We start from the raw sequence: 23,689 nt of genomic DNA, 5'->3' as shown, positions 1-23,689 counted from the left end.
TGGACAAGCAGGGATGGCTGGTCACCCTACCTGACTCCTCTCCTTCATGCCACAGCCCTCCCCTTCCTGGCACACACGTACTCTTGTGGGAGGCTGGTTATGAGAAGGCCAGGCACCGCTTTGCACTGGTCCTACCACCTCTGCCCCCTCTGGACTTGAACCCTGATGTTCAGGCAGACCCACTTGGCCATACTTTTTTCTCCTGGCAATTCTCTGTTGTCTCTCTTCAGTCAGCCCCATCTAGGAAGCTCTAGTTCTCCTCAAGAGGGCTGGTCTGCACGCATCAGGATCTCAGGGCTCCTGGATTCCATGCACATGGATGGATATGGGTGGGTTCCCACTCTACAGCCCCGGCCCACTCTCTCACAAAAGTGCCATAAATAACTCTGACAGTTGGTGAGCCAGCTGGTGCAGTGCACAGCGACCACCTCTAGGGGGTGGTGTTGCCCAACTCTACAAGCCACTCTACCAACGTCTTTTCAGGGCCAGCCAAAGTAAGGAATTGGAGGTGCGAATGATTTTATTTTCTTTAGCCTTAGGTTTTTCAGTGAAATTTCTATGAGATAATCTCAACCTATTTCAGCTGAGCTGTGGAGGAACTATAAAGGACGTTTTCCCCTTAAGCCTCGGCCTAGAAAACAAGCATCTCTCTGGAGGTGACAGTGAGGACTGAAGAAAAAACAGAGAACATAGGAGAACTCAAACGTTTATTTCTTCTTTCATTTCTAGCAAACCAGGACATGGATGTAAAAGCCCCAGCTATCCCACAGCATATTTGGAACCCTCAACTTTCAGAACAGTGATCTCAGACCCAGAAGTAACTAGAAAAATCAACAACACTCCTGGCAGTCAATAGTCAGCTCTGATCACAAGCTGAGAAGCCCAAAAACAGCCTAAGATTTACCCTCAAAGTGTTCTAATCCATCAGTTTGTTGCAGAGCCGCTAAAACCCATTGCGGTCGAGTCAGTTCTGACTCATAGCGTGGTTAGCAATGCCTAGAAAATGCCCAGCTCTTGTACAGTACATATATCAAGAATGCCTTGAAGGGGAGGGTCACCAAAACACCAAACCGATTGCCACTGAGTTGATTCCAACTTATAGTGATCCTATAAGACAGAGTAGAACTGCCCCATAGGGTTTCCAAGGAATGCCTGGTGGATTCAAATTGCTGACCTTTTGGTTAGCAGCCTGAGCTCTTAACCACTGCACCACCAGGGCTCCATGGATTGAATAGTGTTACCAAAAAATATGTGTTGTAAATCCTAACCTGTATGCCTGTGGTTATAGTCCCATTTGGGAATGGTTTGTCTTTGTTATATTTATGAGACAGGATTAGTGCAGGGTGTGTCTTAAAAATGTAGATTCTAGCTCAGTACATCTGGGGTGGAAATACAAATTATCAGCAGGGGGTTAAACCAGAATGAACCAGTTTGAAGCTCTACAGAGGAAGAAGAATCAGAAAACAGGAGGAGGAAATGGAATGTGTAGCCAACTGCCTCCTTTGCCCTGAGACGAGAATTGGATGGTGCCCAGCTACCATTACTGAATATTTTGACTAGAGAAGAATCTTGATCAAAAAGGGGAAAATGCAGAACAGAATTTCAAATTCTCATGGAATCCAGATTTCTGGAGCCACGGAGGCTGGATGAATCCCCAAAACTATTGTCCTAAGATAATTTTTAAACCTTAAATTAAAACTAGTCCCTGAAGTCTTCTTAAAACTAAACAATAGTTTAGCTTAACTAATAAAGAATGTCTGCCTTGAGTATTATGCTCCTTTAAGACCTATCTCTACGGGATCGAGGAGCCCTGGTGACACAGTGATTAAAGTGATCAGGTGCTAACCAAAAGGTCAGTGGTTCAAACCCACTAGCTACTCTGTGGGAGAAAGATGTGGCAGTCTGCTTACATAAAGATTTACAGCCTTGGAGATTCAAAATGGCGGCCTAGTCAGATGCACCACGCAGTCCCTCTATGGCAAACACCCAAGAAACAAAGTGTAACAGATAATAGATGACAACCTGGAACCCTGAGCAACCAATGAAAGGACATAGAATCATATCAAACATCAACTGGGAAAAGAAACTGAACGACAGCAGCGAACAAGGAGAGATACATAGAGGAGGTGCCCTGCCATCCGGTCTGGAACAGCAGGTCCATTTTGAGCAAAAGTAAAATAAAGCTACAAAACCAAAACAGAGACCAGAGATGTCAATCTGTAAGCGAGGACATCTTCAAGACAAAAAGGGGAATAAACGGTGTAGACACAGAACTTCCATATGGAGAGGAAGTCATGGTGCTATCAAGAAACAACAGATTGTTTTAAACAGGAAGGTAAAGGTAAATGTCAGAGTCACCACAAAGAAAGTTATTAAACCTGCTCACCAAAATAAAGGAGAAAACCGTAAGGGTTCAGTAAACACAAAATCAAAAACAACAAAGGAAATGAAAATACATAAACAAAAAGAACTCAGTACAGAGTTAAGCAGGACAAAGAAATGGCAACACTACCACAAAAAGTGTAAAGTGTAACAAAATGACAACAGTAAATTCATACCTATTGATAATCACACTGAATGTAAATAGTTTAAATGCACCAGTCAAGAGACAGACAGTGGCAGAATGGGTTTAAGAAAAAAAAAAGACCCATCAATATGTTGCCTACAAGAAACACACATTAGACACAAAGACATAAATAGGTTAAAAACCAAAGGATAGAAAAAAATATATCATGCAAATAGTAACCAAAAAAGATCAGAAGTGGCAATATTAATCTCCAATAAAATACTTTAAATCAAAACCCATCATAAGAGACAAGGAGGGGCATCATATAATGATTAAAGGGACAACCCACCAAGAAGACATAGCCACAATAAATATTTACACATCCAATGACAGAGCTCCAAAACACATAAAACAAACTAACAGCATTGAAAAGAGAAATAGACAGTCCTACGATAATAGTCGACTTTAACACAGCACTTTCGATGAACAGAACACATAGAAAGAAAACTAAACAAAGCTACAAAAGACCTAAAGACACAACTAACCAACTTGACCTCATAGACATATATAGAACACACCACCCAACAGCAGTACATTATACATTCTTCTCCAATGTGCATACATCATTCTCCAGAATAGACCATATTTTAGGCCACAAAGCAAACATCAATAAACTCAAAAGCAAAAATAACACAAAGCATATTCTCTGATGACAATGCTATAAAACTAGAAATTAATAAGAGGAAGAATAGGGGAAAAAATCAAACACATGGAAACTGAATAACATCTTGTTCAGAAGTCACCGGGTAATAGAAAAAAATAAAAATGAAATAAAAAAATTCCTAGAATCAAATGGGAATGAAAATAAAACATACCAAAACCTGTGGGACACAGCAAAAGCAGTGTTCAGAAGAGAATTCATAGCAATAAGCACACATCAAAAAAAGAAAGGACCAAATTCAATAGCTTAACCCTACAACTCGAACAAATAGTAAAAGAGCAGCAAAAGAAGCTCACAGTCACCAGAAAAAAAGGAAAGAACAAAGACTCGAGCAGAAATAAATGAAATAGAAAACACAAAAACAATAGAAAGAATCACCAAGACTAGAAGTTGGTTCTTTGAAAGGGTCAATAAAATAGACAAACCACTGGCCAAACTAACAAAGGATTATGGTGTTGACAAAGAATAGTGAATATACCATGGACTGCCCGAAGAATGAACAAATCTGTCTTGGAAGAAGTACAGCCAGAATGCTCCTAGAAGCGAGGATGGCAAGACTTCATCTCACTTACTTTGGACATGTTATGAAGAGGGACCAGTCCCTGGAGAAGGGCATCATGCTTGGTAGAGAGTTGGTGAAAAGAGGAAGATCCTCAATGAGATGGATTGACACAGTGGCTGCAACGATGGGCTCACACAAACCTACTATTGTGAGGATGGTGCAGGACTGGCAACGTTTCATTCTGTCATACAGAGGGTCATTATGAGATGGAATGACTCGATGACACCTAACTACAATCCTCACGACAATCTTATAAGTACTATCATTACCCCCATTTCAAAGATGAGGAAGTCAAGACATAGATAAATTAAGTAACCCGCCCAAGATTACACAGCTAGTAAAGCACTAAACCCACTAAACCCACTGCCATCTAGAGCCTGAAAGGGAACCCAGGCAGTCTGGCTGTGGAGTACCAGTATGTAAATCATACAGGATACTGTCTTTAATAAACATAATTCTGCGTCTGAACGTGTGTAAATATACAAATACACATGTATGCTTCAATATTTGTGCGGTGTGTGTGTGCACAAGTGTATACACATAATAGAGCTCTAGATCTAGATACATAAACAGAGGAGGAAAATGGAAAAAATACCCACCAAAATATTAATAATGGTCATAACTCCCAGGATTGGGTAGGATGAAGGAACTAGGGGAAGGGACTTTTACTTCCTCACACACTTGCGTTTGTGCGCTTATGTAAGTGTGCTTTTCAGTATCTCTCAAAAAAGTTTTAAAACAAATAATAACAGATTAAGAGAGAATCTCCCTGAGACCCGTCTATTAATATATCCATCTAGCTACCTGTCCACAGAATCGTAAGGCCTGGATTTGCCATTCACACAATGCCTTCAGCTGATTTGAGACTTCGTGAGATCAGGAAGTTATTTAACAATTTCTACAATTGGTCCTCCTTTCCATACCCCTCACTCCACCCTCCCCGTGCAAATTCCCTTTTTTTCTTTCTGCCTACAGATTTTTAAGACAGCCACGATATGCACTCATTTAATTTAAAACATTTGCTGAGTTACCTCACAGCCACCCCATGTGACAAGAGTAGAACTGCCCCCACAGGGTTTTCTTGGCTGTAATAAGGAAGCAGATCTCCAGGTCTTTCTCCCGCAGAACCACTGGGTGGGTTCCAAAGCCAACCTTTCTTTTATCAACTGACCACTTAACCATCTTTCCACCAGGGGTCGCTATGAACTGAAATCGACTAGAAAGCACCCAACAATAGTTGCCTTCTGCCTTTCCTTCTCCAGGTTAAATGTTCCAAAATCCTTTAAAAATAGTTTCTACTCGGCGCTCTCATTAACTAGCAGAAATTAGAAACAACAGGCCCATCCTTCCCGAGAAGGGCGTGGGAGCCTAGCGAGTCAAGTCGGAAGCGTCACGTGGAAACAAAAAAAATAGCGGACTCCAAATCCCAGCGTGCAACGCGGGCGCGGGCGGGACTGTTTGGGGAAACGTTGCAGACAGCGAGTGTTACAATTCAGACAGTTCAGCGGCAGAAAGGACGCGCGGCCTTGCTGGATATCTTTTTGCTTACCGAAATGGCGCCCAAAAGGCCTTCTTTCCGCAGGCCTGGTTTACTACCTGTAGCCACCGCCTCTTCCCCCAAACGTACTGCGCCCTGTCCAGCTTAGGATCTTTACGCTCCTAGCATCCTCTGCCTGGAAAGCTTGCCGCCTAACTCCAATCCTGCTCAACTTCATGCTATTCTTGGATCCTGCACCCCCATCTCCGCTCTGTATAAGCCACAAAGTAAGCTTTCAATAAACGTTGATAGGCTGAATGAAGAAATAATAAAATAGTAATTGTTACCCTAACCTAGCTTGTTTGAAAGATTGTGGAAGTATGATGGCAGACAAACTGGGTTCCAAAACCAGCTCTTCCGCTTACTATACTTGAGTGAACTTCTTCACCCCACTGAGAGCTTAAGGAATATCCGTTGAACGAATGAATAAAATGTCTTGCAGAGATGTGTGACAAATTCAATGAAATAATGCTTGTATTTATTGTCCCTGGCCTGCAATAAGTGCTCAATGAATAGAATTCTTTTTTGTCCCCAAGTCTGACTCAAATGGTTAAGCACGTGGGTGCTAACCAGGCTGGCATTTCAAATTCACCCAAAGGAGTCTGGGAAAAAAGGCCTGGCAATTTACTTCCCAAAAGTCACAGCCATTGAAGACCTTATGGAGCACAGTTCTACTCTGACACACAAGGGGTCACCATAAGGCAGAATCCACTCAGAGGCAACTGGTTTGTTTTTGGGTTTGCTTCCACTGTTATATTACATTCTGTATTTACATAGACTGTCAGTTCCTTGAAGGATGTCTGACTTGGTTCCAAGCTTACCACGGTGCCAGGTCAGCATTAGTAATAACTATTAGGTGACTAGGATGAATATGTTGTTGTTAGGTGCCCTGGGTTTGGACTCATATCAGCGCTATGTACAACAGAAGGAAACAACTGCCCAGTCCTATACCATCTTCACAATCATTGCTATGTTTGAGCCCATCATTGCAGCCACTATGTCAATCCATCTCATTGAGGATCTTCCTCTTTTTCGATGACCCTTTACTAAGCATGATGTCCTTCTCCAAGGACTGGCCTCTCCTAATAACACGCCCGAAGTATGTGAAACCAAGTCTCGCCATCCTCACTTCTAAGGACTTTCTGGCTACACTTCTTACAAGACCGATTTATTCGTTTTTCTGGCAGTCCATGGTATATTGAATATCCTTTGCTAACACCATAATTCAAAGGCATATGGAAGACTACGATTTTTAACATGCTCGGGGCAGGGTAACTGCTGGAAGGTTACCGTCCCATGTGGACCTGGAGCCTTCGCGGCGGCCACAAGTCGCATCATGCTGCAGGAATACCGGCTTGTCACCCACAAAGACTTGCAGAAGAGCCTGACGTCATGGGACCCCCCCACCCCCCCTGCCTCTCTACCAGCCGAAACCATCCCACCCCCGCCCCAGTCCTCGCACCTCCTTGCTGGGACTTTCTACCGGGCGGGCGCCTAGGAAGACGCATGCGCACTCTCCTCTCTTCGGCTCGCCCTCCCTTCCTTAGTCAGGCCTTCGCATTTCAAGTCTGGCTTTTTTGTCCCTTCCTGCGTGCCGTGGCTGTTTCCTTGCGGAAGTGGTAGCCGTGAGAGAAGAAGATGGCGACTGCTGTGGCCAGTCGGGTCAACAAGCGTGGTGGCGGAGGGCCGGGAGGAGGTGGCGGCGGCGGCGGAGGAGGAGCCAGAGGGACCGAGGAGGAGCCGCCGCCGCCCCTACAAGCAGTTCTGGTGGCCGATAGCTTCAACCGCCGCTTCTTCCCCATTTCCAAGGACCAGCCTCGGGTAAGCGCGGCGCACGGGAGGCGGAGAGCGCAAAGGCGGCGGGGCTGGAGGTTATCCTTTCTCTGCCTAGTGAGGCTTGCTCTGGAAGGACCTTCTGTCCTCTCCCTTTCCCTCAAATCTGCTTTATTTGGTCGGGAGGAAGGTGGAGGGACCGCCTAAATCCCCCATAACCGCCTGACCAAGTGAGTGGTTGGCAGATTAGGGCAGTGCTGTCCACCTGAGGTTTGGAAGGATTAAAGAGGGCTGAATGTAGAAGCAGAGCCCTGGTGGTGCAGTGGTTAAGAGCTCGGCTGCTAGCGAAAAGGTCGGCAGTTCGAATCTACCACCTACTCCTGAAAACCCCTATGAGGCAGCTCTACTATGAGTCGAAATTAACTGGACAGCAACGTGTTTGGCTTTTTCGTTTGAATGTAGCGTCAGTGCCTGAGACGCCTTCACACGGGGAATCAGTGGCCGAAGAGGAGGCTGTGCTGCCTTCTGTAATGTGGCAGAGGAAAGAAAGATGTTTCGGTGAATGAGACCATCACCTCCTTTTGCCTCTGAAAGCGTGGTTATATTCCTACCAAAGGGCGGTCTGGTCTGACCCCATAGGAGCCACTGTTTTGGATGTCCTGCAGTGTGCCTTTTTTCTTTCTTTCTTTCTTTCTTTTTTTTTTTGTCTTGCAGGTTTTAATGACAAGGTAGTGATATCTGTTGAAAGAATGAAAGAAAGGGTTTAGTGGCTGGTTGCCAGCATCCCTTGTATTGTCTAGACAATGAGGAAGTGGACCCAGTTAGTCCTGGGGTTTGCTGGGTCACTCAGCAGCCCCCAGTTCAGTGAAAGAAAGGGAGTGAACTCTCTTGGGTTTAGTGAAAATCTTCTCTAAACCCCACTCACCCCACCTACAAAAGGCCTAATGGCTGTCTGTTTTTTGGTAAGTGATTGGAGGTAACTAACCTCTGATTCTCAGTAGGGACATCAAGGAAAGAAATTTTATGGGGAAGAACCCCTTAGCAGTGCTTGAGTTTCTGGAGGTAAGATTGCTTTGCAGTATTATACTTAGCCAGGGGTGGTGTGCTGTTCTATAGCTGCTCTGTGGCCATCCTTACTATGTCCAACTCAAACCACCCTAGGCTAACGCGTAGAACGTGCCATGGACATCAAAGATGCCTGATTACTGTTGAACTGGAAAAAGAAAGCAAAACTATGGTGTTTGGGAGCACTGATAGAGGAGTGAAAATTGTGGTTGCAGTGAGGGACAGGATGGTATCCAAAGGGCCTTCCCACATTCAAAGACCTTAAATTGTTTTCATCTTATACCTTTCAGGTCCTCTTACCTCTGGCCAACGTGGCACTAATTGACTATACTCTGGAATTCCTGACTGCCACAGGGGTACAGGAAACCTTTGTCTTTTGTTGCTGGAAGGCTGCTCAAATCAAGGAACATTTGCTGTAAGATCCTCTAACTTTTCTTGCTGTGTTCCACCATCTTTTTCTACTTTTCTTAGAATGGATGTAACTAAGTAAGAGAAAATTGTGAGGGGAAGTGTGTCTGTTTAGATCCCATTGGAAGGTCTAAGGGGCTTGGGTTTTTTGTTTCCACTTATTAAAAATTCTGTATTAGTCCATCTTGGGGTTTCTGTGAGGGATATTAAAGAACAACACCTGGGTTTTTTCTGGATCTCACTTATAAAGTTTGGTCCCAGTGGGTTTTGCTTTTTAGCTTTTTATTTAATTGTTCTAACATGGAAGTTAGAAGCGTAACATCTTTGTTTTTCCACGGAGCTTCTAGATACTAAGTTCTGCTCCTTGAAGACAAGAACGAGCCCTTCTTCAACCTTGTATTCCCGGTGCCTAGTTTAGTGCCAGGCACAAAGCAAGCACTTACAGATATTTGGTGAAGTCTTCTTGAAAAAGAGTGACTTTCAGGGTATATGGAAGTTTAGGTCTCCGTCAGACAGTTCATAAATGTGATGTGGACTTCGGAAGGGGAAATGTGACATGAAAATTGTGTTCCCAAGGTAGTTTGTATGCCCCAGGTCTCAGCCGGATTTTGAGTTCAAGTCCATGTTTAGGGACGGGGTCAAGGTATGGAGAGGAAATGACCATGTTTTTCTAACCCATAAATATGATTGGTGGCACAGGGAGCAGAAAGCATTAATTATAGTTTAGGAGTCTCTTTGAAGTTAGGACCCTGGCAGGAGCCCAAAAAAGCCATAGAGAGGGAGTGTGAATGCCCTGATGGGAGAGAAAAATAGAGAAGGTCCACCGCTCTCTACGCTTGACTTACTCATTCCCCTCACCCCCCTGCCCTTAGGAAATCCAAGTGGTGCCGCCCCACATCCCTCAATGTGGTTCGGATCATTACATCAGACCTGTATCGATCACTGGGGGATGTGCTCCGGGACGTGGATGCCAAGGTCTTGGTGCGCTCAGACTTCCTGCTGGTGTCTGGGGATGTCATCTCAAACATCAACATCACCAGAGCCTTGGAGGAACACAGGTCAAGGCAGGAAAACAGTAGGGCTGTGGCTAGGGACCGGCAGAGCCCTTAAACTGGTTTTTAACAACTCTCCTTTTCCTAACCTTCATAGGTTGAGGCGGAAGCTAGAAAAAAACGTATCTGTGATGACAATGATCTTCAAGGAGTCATCCCCCAGCCACCCAACTCGCTGTAACGAGGACAACATGGTAGTGGCTGTGGATAGTGCCACAAACCAGGTTCTCCATTTTCAGAAGACCCAAGGCCTCCGGCGTTTTTCCTTTCCCCTGGTGTGTGGGTATCTCGGGTCCCTAAGGTGGGAAGATGGCAGGCTTCAGCAGGAGAGACTAGCTAACGTCCTTGAACTTCTCCCTGCAGGGCTTGTTCCAGGGCGGCGGTGACAGCGTGGAGGTTCGCTATGACTTACTGGACTGTCACATCAGTGTCTGCTCTCCCCAGGTGAGCGCTTCAGGTGCAGGGCCCACGTCCAGAGCGGAGCTCGGAGAGGGCATTACCGTCCCCTTAGAAGACCAGGGGTTGATTCTTCTCTTTTTCTTATCTGTTCTAAAACAAAAAGGTCATCTATTGTCACCTTGTCCCCCAGTATCCCATCAGGAGCCTCTTTGGGATTCTGTCCATGTCTAGCTGTCATAAGGTCTGATAGGTTTTTGGGGGCTTCTGTTTGCTTCCAGAAAATACACTTAATTTGGGCCCTACCCCGTTTACTTCCACAGGTGGCTCAGCTCTTTACAGATAATTTTGACTACCAGACTCGAGATGACTTTGTGCGAGGCCTGTTAGTGAACGAGGAGGTAAGGAAAGGCCCTACATGCCTCTCTCTTCTGGGGAGTAGGAGAGGAGTGTGCTTTTGTCTCATGTTGGCACTTTTGTCACTTTGTGCTTTATCGAGCTTTAGGAAGGAGGAGAGTGGGTGAGGGAGCAGCCCACTCAGGAAAGTGTCTGACCCAATGGCGGGCACAGCTAAAGGCAGAGTGACCCTGAGAGGGTTAGAGAGATGTCACACCTGGGACATTCCTCCTGTCTTGCTTGCTGGAGCGACCCCCTTTTCTTCTCATCTAGATCCTGGGGAACCAGATCCACATGCATGTCACAAGTCGGGAGTATGGTGCCCGGGTCTCTAACCTGCACATGTACGCAGCCGTCTGCGCTGATGTCATCCGCCGGTGGGTCTACCCTCTCACCCCAGAGGCGAACTTCACTGACAGCACCACCCAGAGCTGCACGCATTCCCGGCACAACATCTACCGAGGCTCTGAGGTCAGCCTGGGCCACGGCAGTGTCCTGGAGGAAAATGTGCTTCTGGGCTCTGGCACTGTCATTGGCAGCAACTGCTCCATCACCAACAGTGTCCTCGGCCCTGGCTGCCACATTGGTGAGCACAGGTGGGGAAGTCAAGCCGGCCATCCCAGGAACAAGAACCTGGGGGGCCCTGTGTCTCCAGTAACAGGAATGCACAAGGCATGGTTCCTGGGAGTGAGGAGCTAGAGCGTGTGTCCTAAGAAAGGAGGGAATCGGGATTTGAAAACAATGAGCCCCTAATTTGTGACCTGTGGCCCTGTTACTGGCCCATCACATTCCAGGGTACCCTAATTTCACATTCAGGGCCAAGTAGATAATTAATATACAGCGGTGACGTGTTTATACAAAGGGTTTCTCCACACATTAGCTCACTTAGTTCTCACAGAAACTTTTCCAGGTAGGTGTTCTGCATCCCTAGTTTACAGATAAGCAAACTGGCCCAAAGAGGTCATCTTGCCCGAGGTCACAGCTATAAGAGGCAGGGATTTTAATCTGAGTGTTCCGATTGTGTTCTTGGCACTTCCCCGTAACTGCCTGGATAGTCACTTGCTCTGCTGTTAGGAATGTGATGCTGCTGATGGTGGTGCTCCTTTAAAAGAGCAACAGTCAGATTCTGCTTCTAAGACGTTCAAGAAAAGAGGAATAATTTGGTTGTACTTGTAGACATGGATGTGATTCTAATAAGGTTCCTAAGTTTAGGGGCCCCAGCTATCTTAAGGTTCTCAGGTTCTTAAGCCCTGTGTAAAGTCTGTAATTGTAAACCTGGTAGAGGATGGTCAGGCTGAGCAGTGATCCATTGTCAGGCCTGGGCTCAGACGGGGAGAGCGTGTTTTTGGTGAATTAGGGATGGGGCGTTAGAGCTGGGTGGGAGCTGGTGTCAGGCCAGTCCTCCATGAGGGGCCCTGGTCTGGAGTTGTGGCTCTGAGTGACCAGGAGTCCTTGCCATCCTGAGCCAGGTGATGACGTGGTGCTGGACCAGGCCCACCTGTGGCAGGGTGTCCGGGTGGCTGCTGGAGCACGGGTCCATCAGTCTCTTCTCTGTGACAATGCTGAGGTCAAGGAACGAGTCACACTGAAGCCGCACTGTGTCCTTACTTCTCAGGTGAGCACTGCCCCATACTGCATGCAGGCCCTGCGTTGAGCGGTCGTCATGCTCAGGCAGACAGGGCCTGGTTTCCACCCATAATCCAACCTGAGTTACGTCCAAGTGCAGTGGCTTCATGTGCCTTCTATTTGGATTAGTAAGAAAAAAAAGTTGCTGTCATTGTCGGTCTGTGCTTTTCCCCAACAAGCTAATGGGTTTTGTCTCCCACTCCTTTTCTCTTTCCTAGGTGGTTGTAGGCCCAGACATCACACTGCCTGAGGGCTCGGTGATCTCTCTGCACCCTCCAGACGCAGAGGAGGATGAGGACGATGGCCAGTTCAGTGACGACTCGGGGGCCGACCAAAAAAAAGAGAAAATGAAGCTGAAAGGTGTGATGCTCAACAGGTGTGGGGCATCTGTGTGTCTCTCTGCCCCCTAGAACACCAGTGTTTCCTCCTGGAGAGGTTGGTGCTTGCGCTGGGCCTTCCCTGAAGACGGGTTCCTTTGCAGATTACAATCCAGCAGAAGTCGGAGTTGCAGGCCAGGGCTACCTCTGGAGAGCTGCAGAAGTGAACACGGAGGACGAGGAGGAACTACAGCAAAGTCTGTGGGGTAAGCCATACCCCTTCAACTGGATCCAAATATTTTGAAGGCTGATGGATACCTCAGAATCAAATTACTTGTTCATTTTTCTATTCATGAAGACAGGGCGGGTACATTACTCTCTGTCAATGGCTCCTTCCATTTTTATTTTTTCACCCTTTACGGGTTCTCAGGACTTAAAGTCAGCTTGGAAGAAGAGAGTGAAACTGAAAGTGAACGAAGCATGGATTCTGAGGAGCTGGACAGCCAGGCAGGCTCCCCACAGATGGACGATATCAAAGGTGAGTGACCAGGGGAGCAGTGCCCTGGTACAAAGGAGGAGAACCTCCCATTGGTTCTTTGCCAGGATCAACTAGCCACAGGCTTGGGTGCCTCCCAGAAAGCTATTGGTATGAAGTCAGGGCTAGGTGGTTCAAAGCATTCTGGAGTGATCCTGGCTCATGAACTCATGCTTGCTTTGGTTCTAGTGTTCCAGAATGAAGTCCTGGGAACACTGCAGCGGGGCAAAGAGGAGAACATTTCCTGTGACAATCTAGTCCTGGAAATCAACTCTCTCAAGTAAGAGCAGCCGTTCCTCCTTCTTCTCTCCTCAGGGCAGCCCCAGGCAGGGAAACACTCTCCTAAGTGCTGCTTCCCCAGCTAGGCACCTCTTCTCTCCATACGCGAGCCGGACAGGCCAGGAGTGTTTGGAGCAAGAAGGGCATTAGGTTCTAGCCTCAGCATAGACGTCCCCCTTCCAGAACCGTCTTGTTTGATCTGCCCTTTTCTCCTCCAGTGTCCTGTCAAAGTCCTAGTCCTAAAGCACACTGAAAGGGCCAGCAAGGACCCTGGTGCCACCGCAGTCTCCCCACAGGTATGCCTACAACATCAGCCTAAAGGAGGTGGTGCAGGTGCTGAGCCACGTGGTCCTGGAGTTCCCCCTGCAGCAAGTGGACTCCCCACTCAACCCAAACCGCTACTGTGCCCTGCTGCTTCCTGTGAGCCAAGATTGGGGCTGGGTACAGGGGCCGGGTGGGGGTAGAGACACATCCCTGCTGTGCTTGACTTGCAAAGAGATCAGGAGTAGAAGGTCATGCTAGGGGATCTATGTTAGTTCTGGTGCCTTTCTCCTTATCTCCGGAAGCTGGGTGGGTCCTAGAGCTGCCTTGGCTGGTCCAGAGGAGTTAGGCTGGGTTCAATACTGAATGGCCTTTGAGATGCCAGGGTTCAGATTGTACTAGGCCCCCAAAAGTATGCCCAGAATAGACCTGTACTTCCAGAATCTCTGAGTGAAAATAATTGCACCCAGAATGAGATCTACCTCTATGCTGGGGATAGGTATTATGAGGCAGCAAGCAGCATCTGACCCCCTTTGCCTTCCCCAGGAAGTCTCTTTCTCCCCAGCTCTGGTTGCCACCGACTCCGAAGTCCCTCTGGCATGATTCCACAGGGCCTGCATCACCCCTGCTCACATTCCTACATCTGTGAAAGACTGATGTCATCAATATTGATTTTCTCTGTTGTCCAGTGTAGGCATGTGCTCAGGAATACACCGCCGTTTTTTTCTCTTTTGTTCCACAGCTGCTCAAAGCCTGGAGCCCTGTTTTCAGGAACTACATAAAGCGTGCAGCTGACCATATGGAAGCCTTGGCAGCCATCGAGGACTTCTTCCTGGAGCATGAAGGTCTTGGTACTTCCATGGCCAAGGTGAATACCACCTCAAGTCCCATAGTCCTGCTTTTGCTTATGACCCCCGTGGAGACACAAAAGAGAGGCTAACACGAACCCATTATGGAGTTTGGTTAACAGCACCATACACCCCTGATGTCAAGACTATTGCTGGAAAGCGCAGCTTGGAGCCAGGCTAAAGAGGCAGCCATTTGGGGATTGGCCTGGGAGTGCAGAGCAGTACCCAGCAATGGTTCCAGAAGTTACATCTGCCCCCAGTACTACCAGAGTGAACAGCCCACTATTGTCTGCTTTGGAGGAGGCTGCTCAGTGTGGAAGGAAGCTGAGGGTCTGTAGAGAGGTGCTGAGGTCTTGCCTCTTCCCCTATTCTCCGTTATGTCTAGCTGGGCTCTGCAAGGCCCCTGAGGTCTGCTTTGTGACCTTCTGCAGGTGCTGATGGCTTTCTACCAGCTGGAGATCCTGGCTGAGGAAACAATCCTGAGCTGGTTCAACGAAAGGGATACAGCTGATAAGGGCCGGCAACTGCGGAAGAATCAACAGGTGAGTCAATCTCCCCGCCCCTGCCCCCCCTCCGCCTCTCCCCTCCCCAGTCAGGCTCCCTGGCCCTTCACCCTCAAGTCCAGGGTGGTCGGTCTCAGGACTCTGGTTGCTAGAGCTGTTTACCTGCTCAGGTGAACAGGAGAGTCGTGTGCGCTCCGCTCTGTTTCGTTACAGCTGCAGAGGTTCATCCAGTGGCTGAAAGAGGCTGAAGAGGAATCGTCTGAAGACGACTGAAGTCACGCTGACGCTCCTGCCTCCTGGGCCAGGGCGGGTGAGAGCTCTTTGCAGGAGGAGGAGTGACTACCATCCGGGCTGAGACTGGAACGAGCAGAGGCTGGAACAACAGTATTCTTCCCACCGCCAGCAACCGTTAGCCTCCCCGGGCTCGGGAGTTGGGATGAGAGAAGATGGGCGAGAATACATTCTCTGCCTGGGGAGGAGCTGGACAGGCCCTGCAGTTGGAGGAAGGCCAGAGGACAGCCTCGTGCTCTGGCTTTCCCTTGGGGAACAGCAGGGAGCAGCTGGCCCTCCCTGCTGCTTGTGTGTGTTAATAATTAAAAGAGAGAGAGGTGTACTTGGTTTCTCTCTGGTTCTGACTGACCAGCCGTTGAAGTATTTGACCAGAGAGTTCTCAACCCCTGACAGGGCAGCCTTTTCTAACACCTGGGGGAGAGAGCAGGGCTGTTGTGGCCACTAGGTGGTACTATGGTGCTCTCTAAATGACCATTCCTTTTTTTTTATGGGGAAACCCTGGTGGCGTAGTGGCCAAGTGCTACGGCTGCTAACCAAAGGGTCGGCAGTTTGAATCCGCCAGGCGCTCCTTGGAAACTCTGTGGAGCAGTTCTACTTTGTCCTATAGGGTCACTATGAGTCGGAATTGACTCGAAGGCACTGGGTTTGGGTTTTTTTTGGGTTATGGGGAAACCCTGGTTGCGTAGTGGTTAAGTGCTGGCTGTTTACAAAAAGGTCGGCAGTTCGAGTCTGCCAGGCGTTCCTTGGAAACCCTGTGGGCCAGTTCTACTCTGTCCTATAGGGTCGCTATGAGTCAGAATCGACTTGACAGCAGAGGGTTTTTTTGGTTTATGGCTTATGGGTTGTGGAGGACCTAGATTCTCTTTCAGTGTCTGTAGACCAATTTGTGGTCCTGGAGTGGTATAACTGAGCCTATTTCCACAAAGAGCCCTAGTCAGCCAGGTTTAGTACTCAGTACTGAGGGTGATGATACCAAACGTGGAGATCCAATCCCTCTTACCTGCCTTCTTCAGCAGGCCTGGGACTTGTCCTGTCAGGGAAGCTGGGTCACCCTCCATCTTAAAGGTAAGGGGAATTTTCTTAAGAATGCACTACTGTTGGGGGGTAAAACTAAGGACTTGATCCTTATAATCCAGGATTCTTTCTGTGTCAGCATTTTCAGTACTGCAGTGAGGGGGAAGTTGCCCCCAGAGGCAAATATGACCCCAAGCCAGCAATGGCTATCCTGAGAACACGGAAGGTCCTGTGAATTGGACTTTCCCCTAACACTGAAGGTGTTTGTTCACTGTGTGACATGTATTTTGCTAAATAGTTCTCATATATTGTTAAACCCTCACATCAGCTCTATGAAGTAGGTCCTATCCCCATTTTCAGACGAGGAAACTGAAGCTCAGAGAGGTTAAGTCTAATCCGAGTTCCTGTAACTAGGGATGAGGGAGCCAGGATTTGTTGCTCGACAACAGCTGGAGTTTTACTCACTTTGCTCTGTCATCTTTAGCCTCAACCGTCAAACACGCCCTTCTCCCTCATCTTTTTGAGCTCTTTCTTGCCTTTCTGTAACCCTGACTCTGCTGACACCTAAGCTGTGGCTAACGTCACTCCGGTAACAAGTGGCCCTCCCCAGGCATCGCAGTTAAAATGTTGCCGTTCTTCACTTCAGCTGGGTGGAAAAGAGTAAGTTGAGAAAGAACATACCAAACTCCACTTGGTGTGAAGGTATTATTGGAAATTTTTCTAAAAGGAAAAGACAGGCTGGCCAGGATTTGGCTTAATTTGCTTTTCTTATCCAGTAAATCTGTTTCTGCCTTGTCAGATACAGGATCTAGTACCTAGGGAGCATATGAAGAACTTTATGACTAGGGGCAGTTAAATGCAGTAACTATAAGGCACCTCTGACCTGTGCCAAATGTGTGGTAGAGACCAGAAGTGACCTACAGGAGTTTAGGAGGGAAAGATTCTTTCCAGCTAGGTTGGCAGGATGCTTTGCAGGATTGTGATGCTTGAATGGAGGAGGAGGGAAGGGAGCAAAGCAGAGGATTTCAAGTTAAATATGGAATTAAGCACATGGGGGTTTTTTTGCTCCTCTGAAAACTCCATTAAAATGCCAGTAAGAGAATTCTGTAAAGGCATGTTACTTGGTGATGAGGAAAACAGGAGGTGACAACCATGAATGCGAGGTGCCAACATGTCGGAAAATGAAAAATGGATATAAGAGCAAAAGTGGACTTGGCAGAGCAGAATAAGGCATGCTGTACCTGCAAAGGTGGTTATTCACAAGAAGCAAGCTAGTGTGCCCTTCTGAACCCAGAAAAGGATAAGCACCTCAGAAGGGATAAGAAGTGGGGCTGAGATCTGGAGGGAGGGGGTAGATAAAGGTCTGTATAAGAAAAAGTCAAACATGAGACTGTGGGCAGCTCCTGCCTGGAGGCGAGATGAGAGGGCCGAGGGGGACAGGAGCTGGCAGAATGGACACAAGGAATACAGGGTGAAGAGGAAGAATGTGCTGTCTCATTAGGGGGAGAGCAACTAGGAGTATATGGTAAGGCGTATATAAGTTTTTATATGTGAGACTGACTTGATTTGTAAACTTTTACTTAAAGCACAATGGAAAAAAACGAAAAAGGCAGACGCCCAGGTCCCCACCTCGTCCGATCCAGCTGAGTGATTACCCTGCTTCTCCCTGCAGGAAGTAGGAGATGGACTCTCTGAGAATGGTGGGGAGGAAATTACCAAAGAAATACTTAAAGAAGTTTCCCTAACCCCAAATGTCATGAGTTGTCAGCTTGGAAGGGTCCATGCGGACCTGTATAATGAGTGAAACTTGAGAACCTCAGGGAGAACTTCAACTCTCAGAGCCTCTGGACTTGGCAGCAGGCGTTGTGGGGGGCAGGGTTGAGGTGCCAGATTGAAAAGGATGGATCAGGTGAAAGTGTGTGAGTGCTGGAACTCAACATCACATTTATACTCCCCAGCAAAAAAAAAAAAAAAGCTGTAGAAAAAAGGCCTACAAATACTGACATTTTAGGTTTCCTCAACAAAAGTCAGCTTTCCCCCATGTGATCACCCTACAGTTAAGAAGCAGTGAATCAGTTGGAATCGACTCAGCGGCAATGAGTTTGGTTTTACGGGTACATGGACAGAGCTCCCATCAGCTCTGAGTGTCCCTTAAATGTGAATAGACGGTCAAGGACCATCAAGCATTTGAAGAAGAGACACTTCCAGTATGAAAGGCAAGAGACCAAGCAAACAAAAAAAACCAAGGAATCAATTACAGAGTAGGGAGTATTTTTTTGGAAACTAGGGGAGGCTAGAAGTATTCTCAAAGCTCAAAGAGGGAGGATTTTGTGTGTATGAAAAATGCATTATAAAAGGGAAGAGTTGAAGAACAAGGAAGAAGTCTTAGGAATAAAAAGCAAGTAAATTAATTCTATTGAAAACTGGACGACTAGAGAACCAAATAGGGAGATGTCCCACTGTACGTTCATCCTTACATACCTCTTGAATTTTGAAGTGTGAATACTTTACCTACAATATCTACACATTGTATAGGTTAAGGATTGGAAGAACTGGAAGTAATGTTGCAAAAAGCTGAAAAAATAAGAAAAAGGACCAATCCAAAAGGTCCAGCATCTGACTAACAGGAGTTACAGAAATAGAAGAGGGAAAAGTGAGAGTGAAGATGTTACTATAATACAAGAAATGATCGTTGCATGTCTAGACAGAAAGAGCCCACTTAATGCTTAGCACAGTGAAAGAAAAGATCCTCACCAGGGCACACCATGAAATTGCAGAGCCCCAGAAATTAAGAGAACTTCTAAAGGCTTCCAGAAAGAAGGAAACAAGTCATGTAAAGAGGCTTGAGAAGGATAAAGGGATCAAACTGCTCAACAGCGACGCTGGAAACTAGAAGACAACGAAATGATGCCTTCAGAATTCTGAAGGAAACATTTTCAACTCAATCATGTTTTCAGATATGCAAGTACTCAGAAAAAAAAATTTTTTTTTTAATTTCCCATGCTTCCTTTCAAAGGAGGCCACTACACCATGTGCCTTCCGAAAGCAAAGGAGTATTGAGGAAATCAATCCAACACAGAGGAGAGGTAAGGGAATTCTGTGGGCAATAGAGACATCTCAGGATGATAGCTATTCAGCTGGGTGAGACAGCTACCAGTGCAGACCACAGCAGGTGAATGAAAGGCTCCAGAAAAAATGGAACTGGGGGATTACCTAATAGATGCGAATGAGTGAATGAAATGTGTATCCAGAAGCTATTGAATTTTGGTGGGAAGAATTAACAATAGGTTGTTAGTGACCATCAGATTATGACTCATGGTGACCCCACGTGGTACAGAGTAGAACTGTTTCATAGGGTTTTCTTGGCTGTTATCAGAAATAGATCACCAGGCCCATCTTCTGCAGTAGCCCTGGATGGGTTCAGAACACCAACTTTTAGGTTAGAAGTTGAGTACAAACTATTTGTGCCACCTGGAGACTATTAAAGTATATAAAAAGCAAAAACAAAAAAAAAAAGACAAAGCATTGTTGTGGAGTCGATTCAGACTCATAGCGACCCTAGAGGACAGAATAGAGCTGTCACGTAGGGTTTCCAAGGAGCAGCTGGTGTATTTGAACTGCCGGCTTTTTGGTTAGCAGCTCAGCTCTTAAAAGCAAATGAAAAAGCAAGGCTGTCTTAGTCATTTAGTGCTGCCATAACAGAAATACCACAGGTGGATGGCTTTAACAAAGAGAAGTTTATTTTCTCACAGTGAAGTAGGCTAAAAGCCCAAATTCAGGGTGTCAACTCCAGGGGAAGGCTTTCTCTGTCAGCCTTATTGATCTTCCCCCAGACTAGGAGCTTCTCTGTGTGGAGACCCCAGGTCCAAAGGACGCGCTCTGCTCCTGGCACAGCTTTCTTGGTGGTATGAGGTTCTAACTCTGCTTGCTTCCCTTTCCTTTTTATCTCTTGTAAGATAAAAGGTGGTGCAGGCCATACCCAAGAGAACTCCCTGTACGCCTGGGTAAGGGTGTTACAATCTCACCCTAATCCTGTTTGACATAAAGGTATAATCACAAAATGGAGGACAACCACACAATGCTGGAAATCATGACGCAGCCAAATTGATACACTTTTTGGGGAACATAATTCAGTCCATAACAAAAGCAATGATTAATGCCAGGAAAACCAAAAAGTAATAAAGGGAAGGAAGCAATCCTTGAACACACATGGCTTTGCAGTGAACATTTATTCATTCATAGCCAAAATAATCTCCCTGATGTTGTGTGCCGTCAAATGGATTCCAATTCATAGCAATGCTATAGGACAGAGTAGAACTTCCCCATAGGATTTCCAAGGCTGTAAATCTTTATGGAAGCAGACTGCCACATCTTTTCTCCTGCAGAGAGGCTGGTGAGTGAACTGCCAGCCTTTTGGGTAGCAGCCCAGTGCTTAACCACTGTACCACCAGGGCTCCATATAATGTCACTACTAAGTACTGGTTCTTTAGACATATTGTCAGGAGAGACCAGCCCCTGGAGAAGGACGTCATGCTTGGTCAAGTAGAGGGCCAGTGAAAAAGAGGAAGACCCTCAACGAGATGGATTGACACAGTGGCTGCAACAATGGGCTCAAGCATAACGATCTTGAGGGTGGCGCAGGACCAGGCAATGTTTCATTCTGTTGTACCTAGGGTCGCTATGAGTTAGGACCAATTCAACGGCACCTAACAACAAGTACTAGAACCAACAAAGTGTGATTTCACTATATTAAGAGGATGGGGGAGGTGGAAGAAAGAAAGAAATAATTTGGAAATCCATAGGCAACGTAGAGAATACATAAATCAAGAACTAGTGAGCTTAAAAAATAGTGACTATTCTGGAGATCACTTTAATAGTGACTATTCTGGGGGGTCGGAGCCCTGGTGGTTCAGTGGTTAACTGCTAACCAAAAGGTCAGCAGTTCAAATCCACCAGCTGCTCCTTGGAAACCCTATGGGGCAGTTCTACTCTGTCCTGTAGGGTCGCTGTGAGTTGGAATCGACTCAACGGCAATGGGTTTGGCTTTTTTGGTTTGTTCCAGGGGTGGGAAGAGGAATGAGACAGGGAGTCTTTTAATTGTTGTTAAAAGCTTCCCGCATACTATTTGCGTATACACACACAGTACCTTGATAAATATTTAAAATTAAACTAAAAGAAGTAAAGGGAAAGGTACAAACTGGAAATACCAGGTGTGCACAGAGTCTAGCAAGAAGGTTGATTTGGAGTTAAAAATTTGGCCAGGATATTAAAAAATTGCTGTCAAGTCGATTCGGGCTCATAGCATCCACAGAGGACAGAGTAGAACTGCCCCATAGGGTTCCCAAGGAGCCGCTGGTGGATTTGAACTGCCAACCTTTTGGTTAGCAGCTGAGCTGTTAACCACTGAGCTACCAGGGCCAGGATATAGTGAGACAAAAGGTTATAAAAGCAGAAGTGAGATTATGGAGAGCCTTGAACATCCTGCTAAGTATATTTGGGAGGCATTGGGGAATGTGGGAAGGTTTCTTAGAACAAAGTCCCTGGGCGGTGCAAACAGTTCGTGCTTGTGTACTAACCAACAGGTTGGCAGTTGCTTACCCAGCAGCCCTGCAGAAGAATGATTACAGCCAAGAAAGCCCTGTGGAACAGTTTTACTTGGTAACACATGAGTCGCCATGAGTTGGATTGACTAGATGGCAATAGGTTTGGTTTGCTTCTCTCAGAAGAGGTGTCTAAAAGAGATACTCTTCAAATGCAGAGGGGCAACAGTACACAAATGGAGTGAGAAGAGTCCGCACTTGTTACAAGAAAAAAAAACAAAGGCATTGCCCACAGCTGATTCCAACTTACAGCAATCCTATAGGACAGAGTAGAACTGCCCCTAGAGTTTCCAAGGAGTGCCTGGTGGATTCAAACTTCAGACCTTTTGGTTAGACACCATAGCACTTAACCACTACACCACCAGGATTTCCCCACGCTTGTTACTGTGGCCTAAAAGGCCCTATGTGATCTGGCCCTTTCCTACCTTTTCAGCCTCATCGTACCACTGTCCATCTAGTCACGATAGCTGTCCTCCTATTCTTCAAATTTGGAAGTACAATCAGAATGCTCCTTAGAAGTGAGGATGGCAAGATAGTTGCTTACTTTGGATATGTTATCAGAAGTGACCAATCCCTGGAGGACATCATGCTTGGTAAAGGAGAGGGTCATCAAGAGAGGAAGACTCTCAGTGAGATAGATTGGCACAGACCTGCAACAGTGGGCTCAAGCGTAACAACGATTGTGAGGACGGGGCAGTGTTTCATTCTGTCATATATAGGGTCGCTATGAGTCGGAACGCACTCGACAGCACCTGACAACATTCCTGCTTTGAGTCTTTATACTCACTCTGCCCTCTGCCTGGAATACCCTTCCCTTAAATCTTCTCGTATCTGGTTCCTCCTCATCAGTTAGGTCTTAGTTCAAATGGAAGATGTCTTCCTTGACAAACTCATCTTTCCTCTGTCTCTATCACATTACTCCATTTTATCTTCTTAGTAGAGTTTATCACTCTCTGGCTTATTTGGAAACCCTGGTGGTGCAGTGGTTAGGCTACAGCTGCTAACCAAAAGGCCAGCAGTTCGAATCCAGCAGGCGCTCCTTGAAAACTCTATGGGGCAGTTCTTCTCTGTCCTTCAGGGTTGCTATGAGTTGGAATCGATTCAACGGCAGTCAGTCTGTTTTTTTGTTTTTTGAAGTTTATCTATTTACAAGCCTATGTGCCTCCTAGATGAGTGAAGGTTTTGAGGGCAGCCTTACCTGTCTTTCTACTTCTATATCTCAGGCATGGCACCATGCCTAGCACATAGTAGGTACTCAGTATTTATTAAATTAATTAAAAACTAAGGAGTGAGGAAATCTGTCAGGGCACCATCATACCTAGTTCTAGGAGTCCTTGGGTGGTGCAAACGATTAAGCACTGGACTGCTAGCCAAATGGTTGCCGGTTTGAACTCACCCAGAGGCACCTGGGAAGACAGGTCTGGTGATCTGCTTCCAAAAGGTCACAGCCTTGAAAACCCTATGGAGCACAGATCTACTGTGACACACATGGGGTTGCCATGAGTCAGAACTGACTCTGCGGCAGGGAACAACATACCAAGTTCTAGTTTGAGACTCCCTGTCCCAGACAGGCACGCATACCTTCACTTGCCTTTCAGCCCATTTAGTGAACCATTGCTATGCACCTGACCCTGGCTGGGCTCTGGGGCTGTAAGGCGGATTCAGAGCTCGACCCTGCCCTGCCCTCAAGGAGTCCTGTTTGGTGGGCTCTTTTTTTTTTTTTTATGACCGCAGCTGTACTTCTCACCCTAAAGTGCCATACCGAGGTCCCTTGCTTCCAGCGATCCGTGCTTAGAACCACTTCCCACTCTCCCCAAATCTGGGGACCGAAGAGACCCTGCTTCCCTTCCTCCCCGCCTGCAGAGGAGGTCTTCGGTCCAGGGCCAGGGCCTCGGAGGGCCCAGGAGTGCGGCCGTCCTGGTCAGGGCTCCCCTCCAGGTCTGGGCCCCAGGCACCGCGCCTGCTCCCCGCCGAGCGGGGGCCGGAGCCGTGCGCGCCA

At 46.8% G+C, this 23,689-nt stretch overlaps 1 protein-coding gene across 6 annotated transcripts; it reads left to right on the top strand.

Moving 5' to 3' along the window:
* Nucleotides 1-6,926: 6,926 nt before the first annotated feature.
* EIF2B5 (eukaryotic translation initiation factor 2B subunit epsilon) lies at nt 6,927-23,430 on the top strand. 6 transcript variants are annotated; one of them, XM_049881465.1, is made up of 17 exons: nt 6,929-7,147; nt 8,455-8,579; nt 9,445-9,630; nt 9,722-9,899; nt 9,988-10,068; nt 10,344-10,421; nt 10,690-11,002; nt 11,886-12,031; nt 12,261-12,402; nt 12,524-12,625; nt 12,790-12,897; nt 13,084-13,174; nt 13,470-13,593; nt 14,177-14,302; nt 14,714-14,824; nt 14,999-15,095; nt 16,093-23,430. In XM_049881465.1, exons 1-16 carry the CDS (start codon nt 6,965-6,967, stop codon nt 15,056-15,058), a joined length of 2,154 nt encoding a protein of 717 aa, XP_049737422.1. In that variant the 5' UTR covers nt 6,929-6,964; the 3' UTR covers nt 15,059-15,095; nt 16,093-23,430. The 6 variants fall into 6 exon arrangements, with proteins under 6 accessions (XP_049737419.1, XP_049737418.1, XP_049737422.1 ...); XM_049881464.1 differs by having other exon boundaries at nt 16,090-23,430; XM_049881462.1 differs by lacking the exons at nt 14,999-15,095; nt 16,093-23,430 and adding an exon at nt 14,405-14,624 and having other exon boundaries at nt 6,927-7,147; nt 14,714-14,802.
* The last annotated feature ends 259 nt before the right edge of the window (nt 23,431-23,689 follow it).

Source organism: Elephas maximus, chromosome 1, assembly GCF_024166365.1.
Source record: "Elephas maximus indicus isolate mEleMax1 chromosome 1, mEleMax1 primary haplotype, whole genome shotgun sequence".
NCBI classification, from domain to species: Eukaryota; Metazoa; Chordata; class Mammalia; order Proboscidea; family Elephantidae; genus Elephas; species Elephas maximus.
This window is presented reverse-complemented; position numbering and strand designations above follow the sequence as displayed.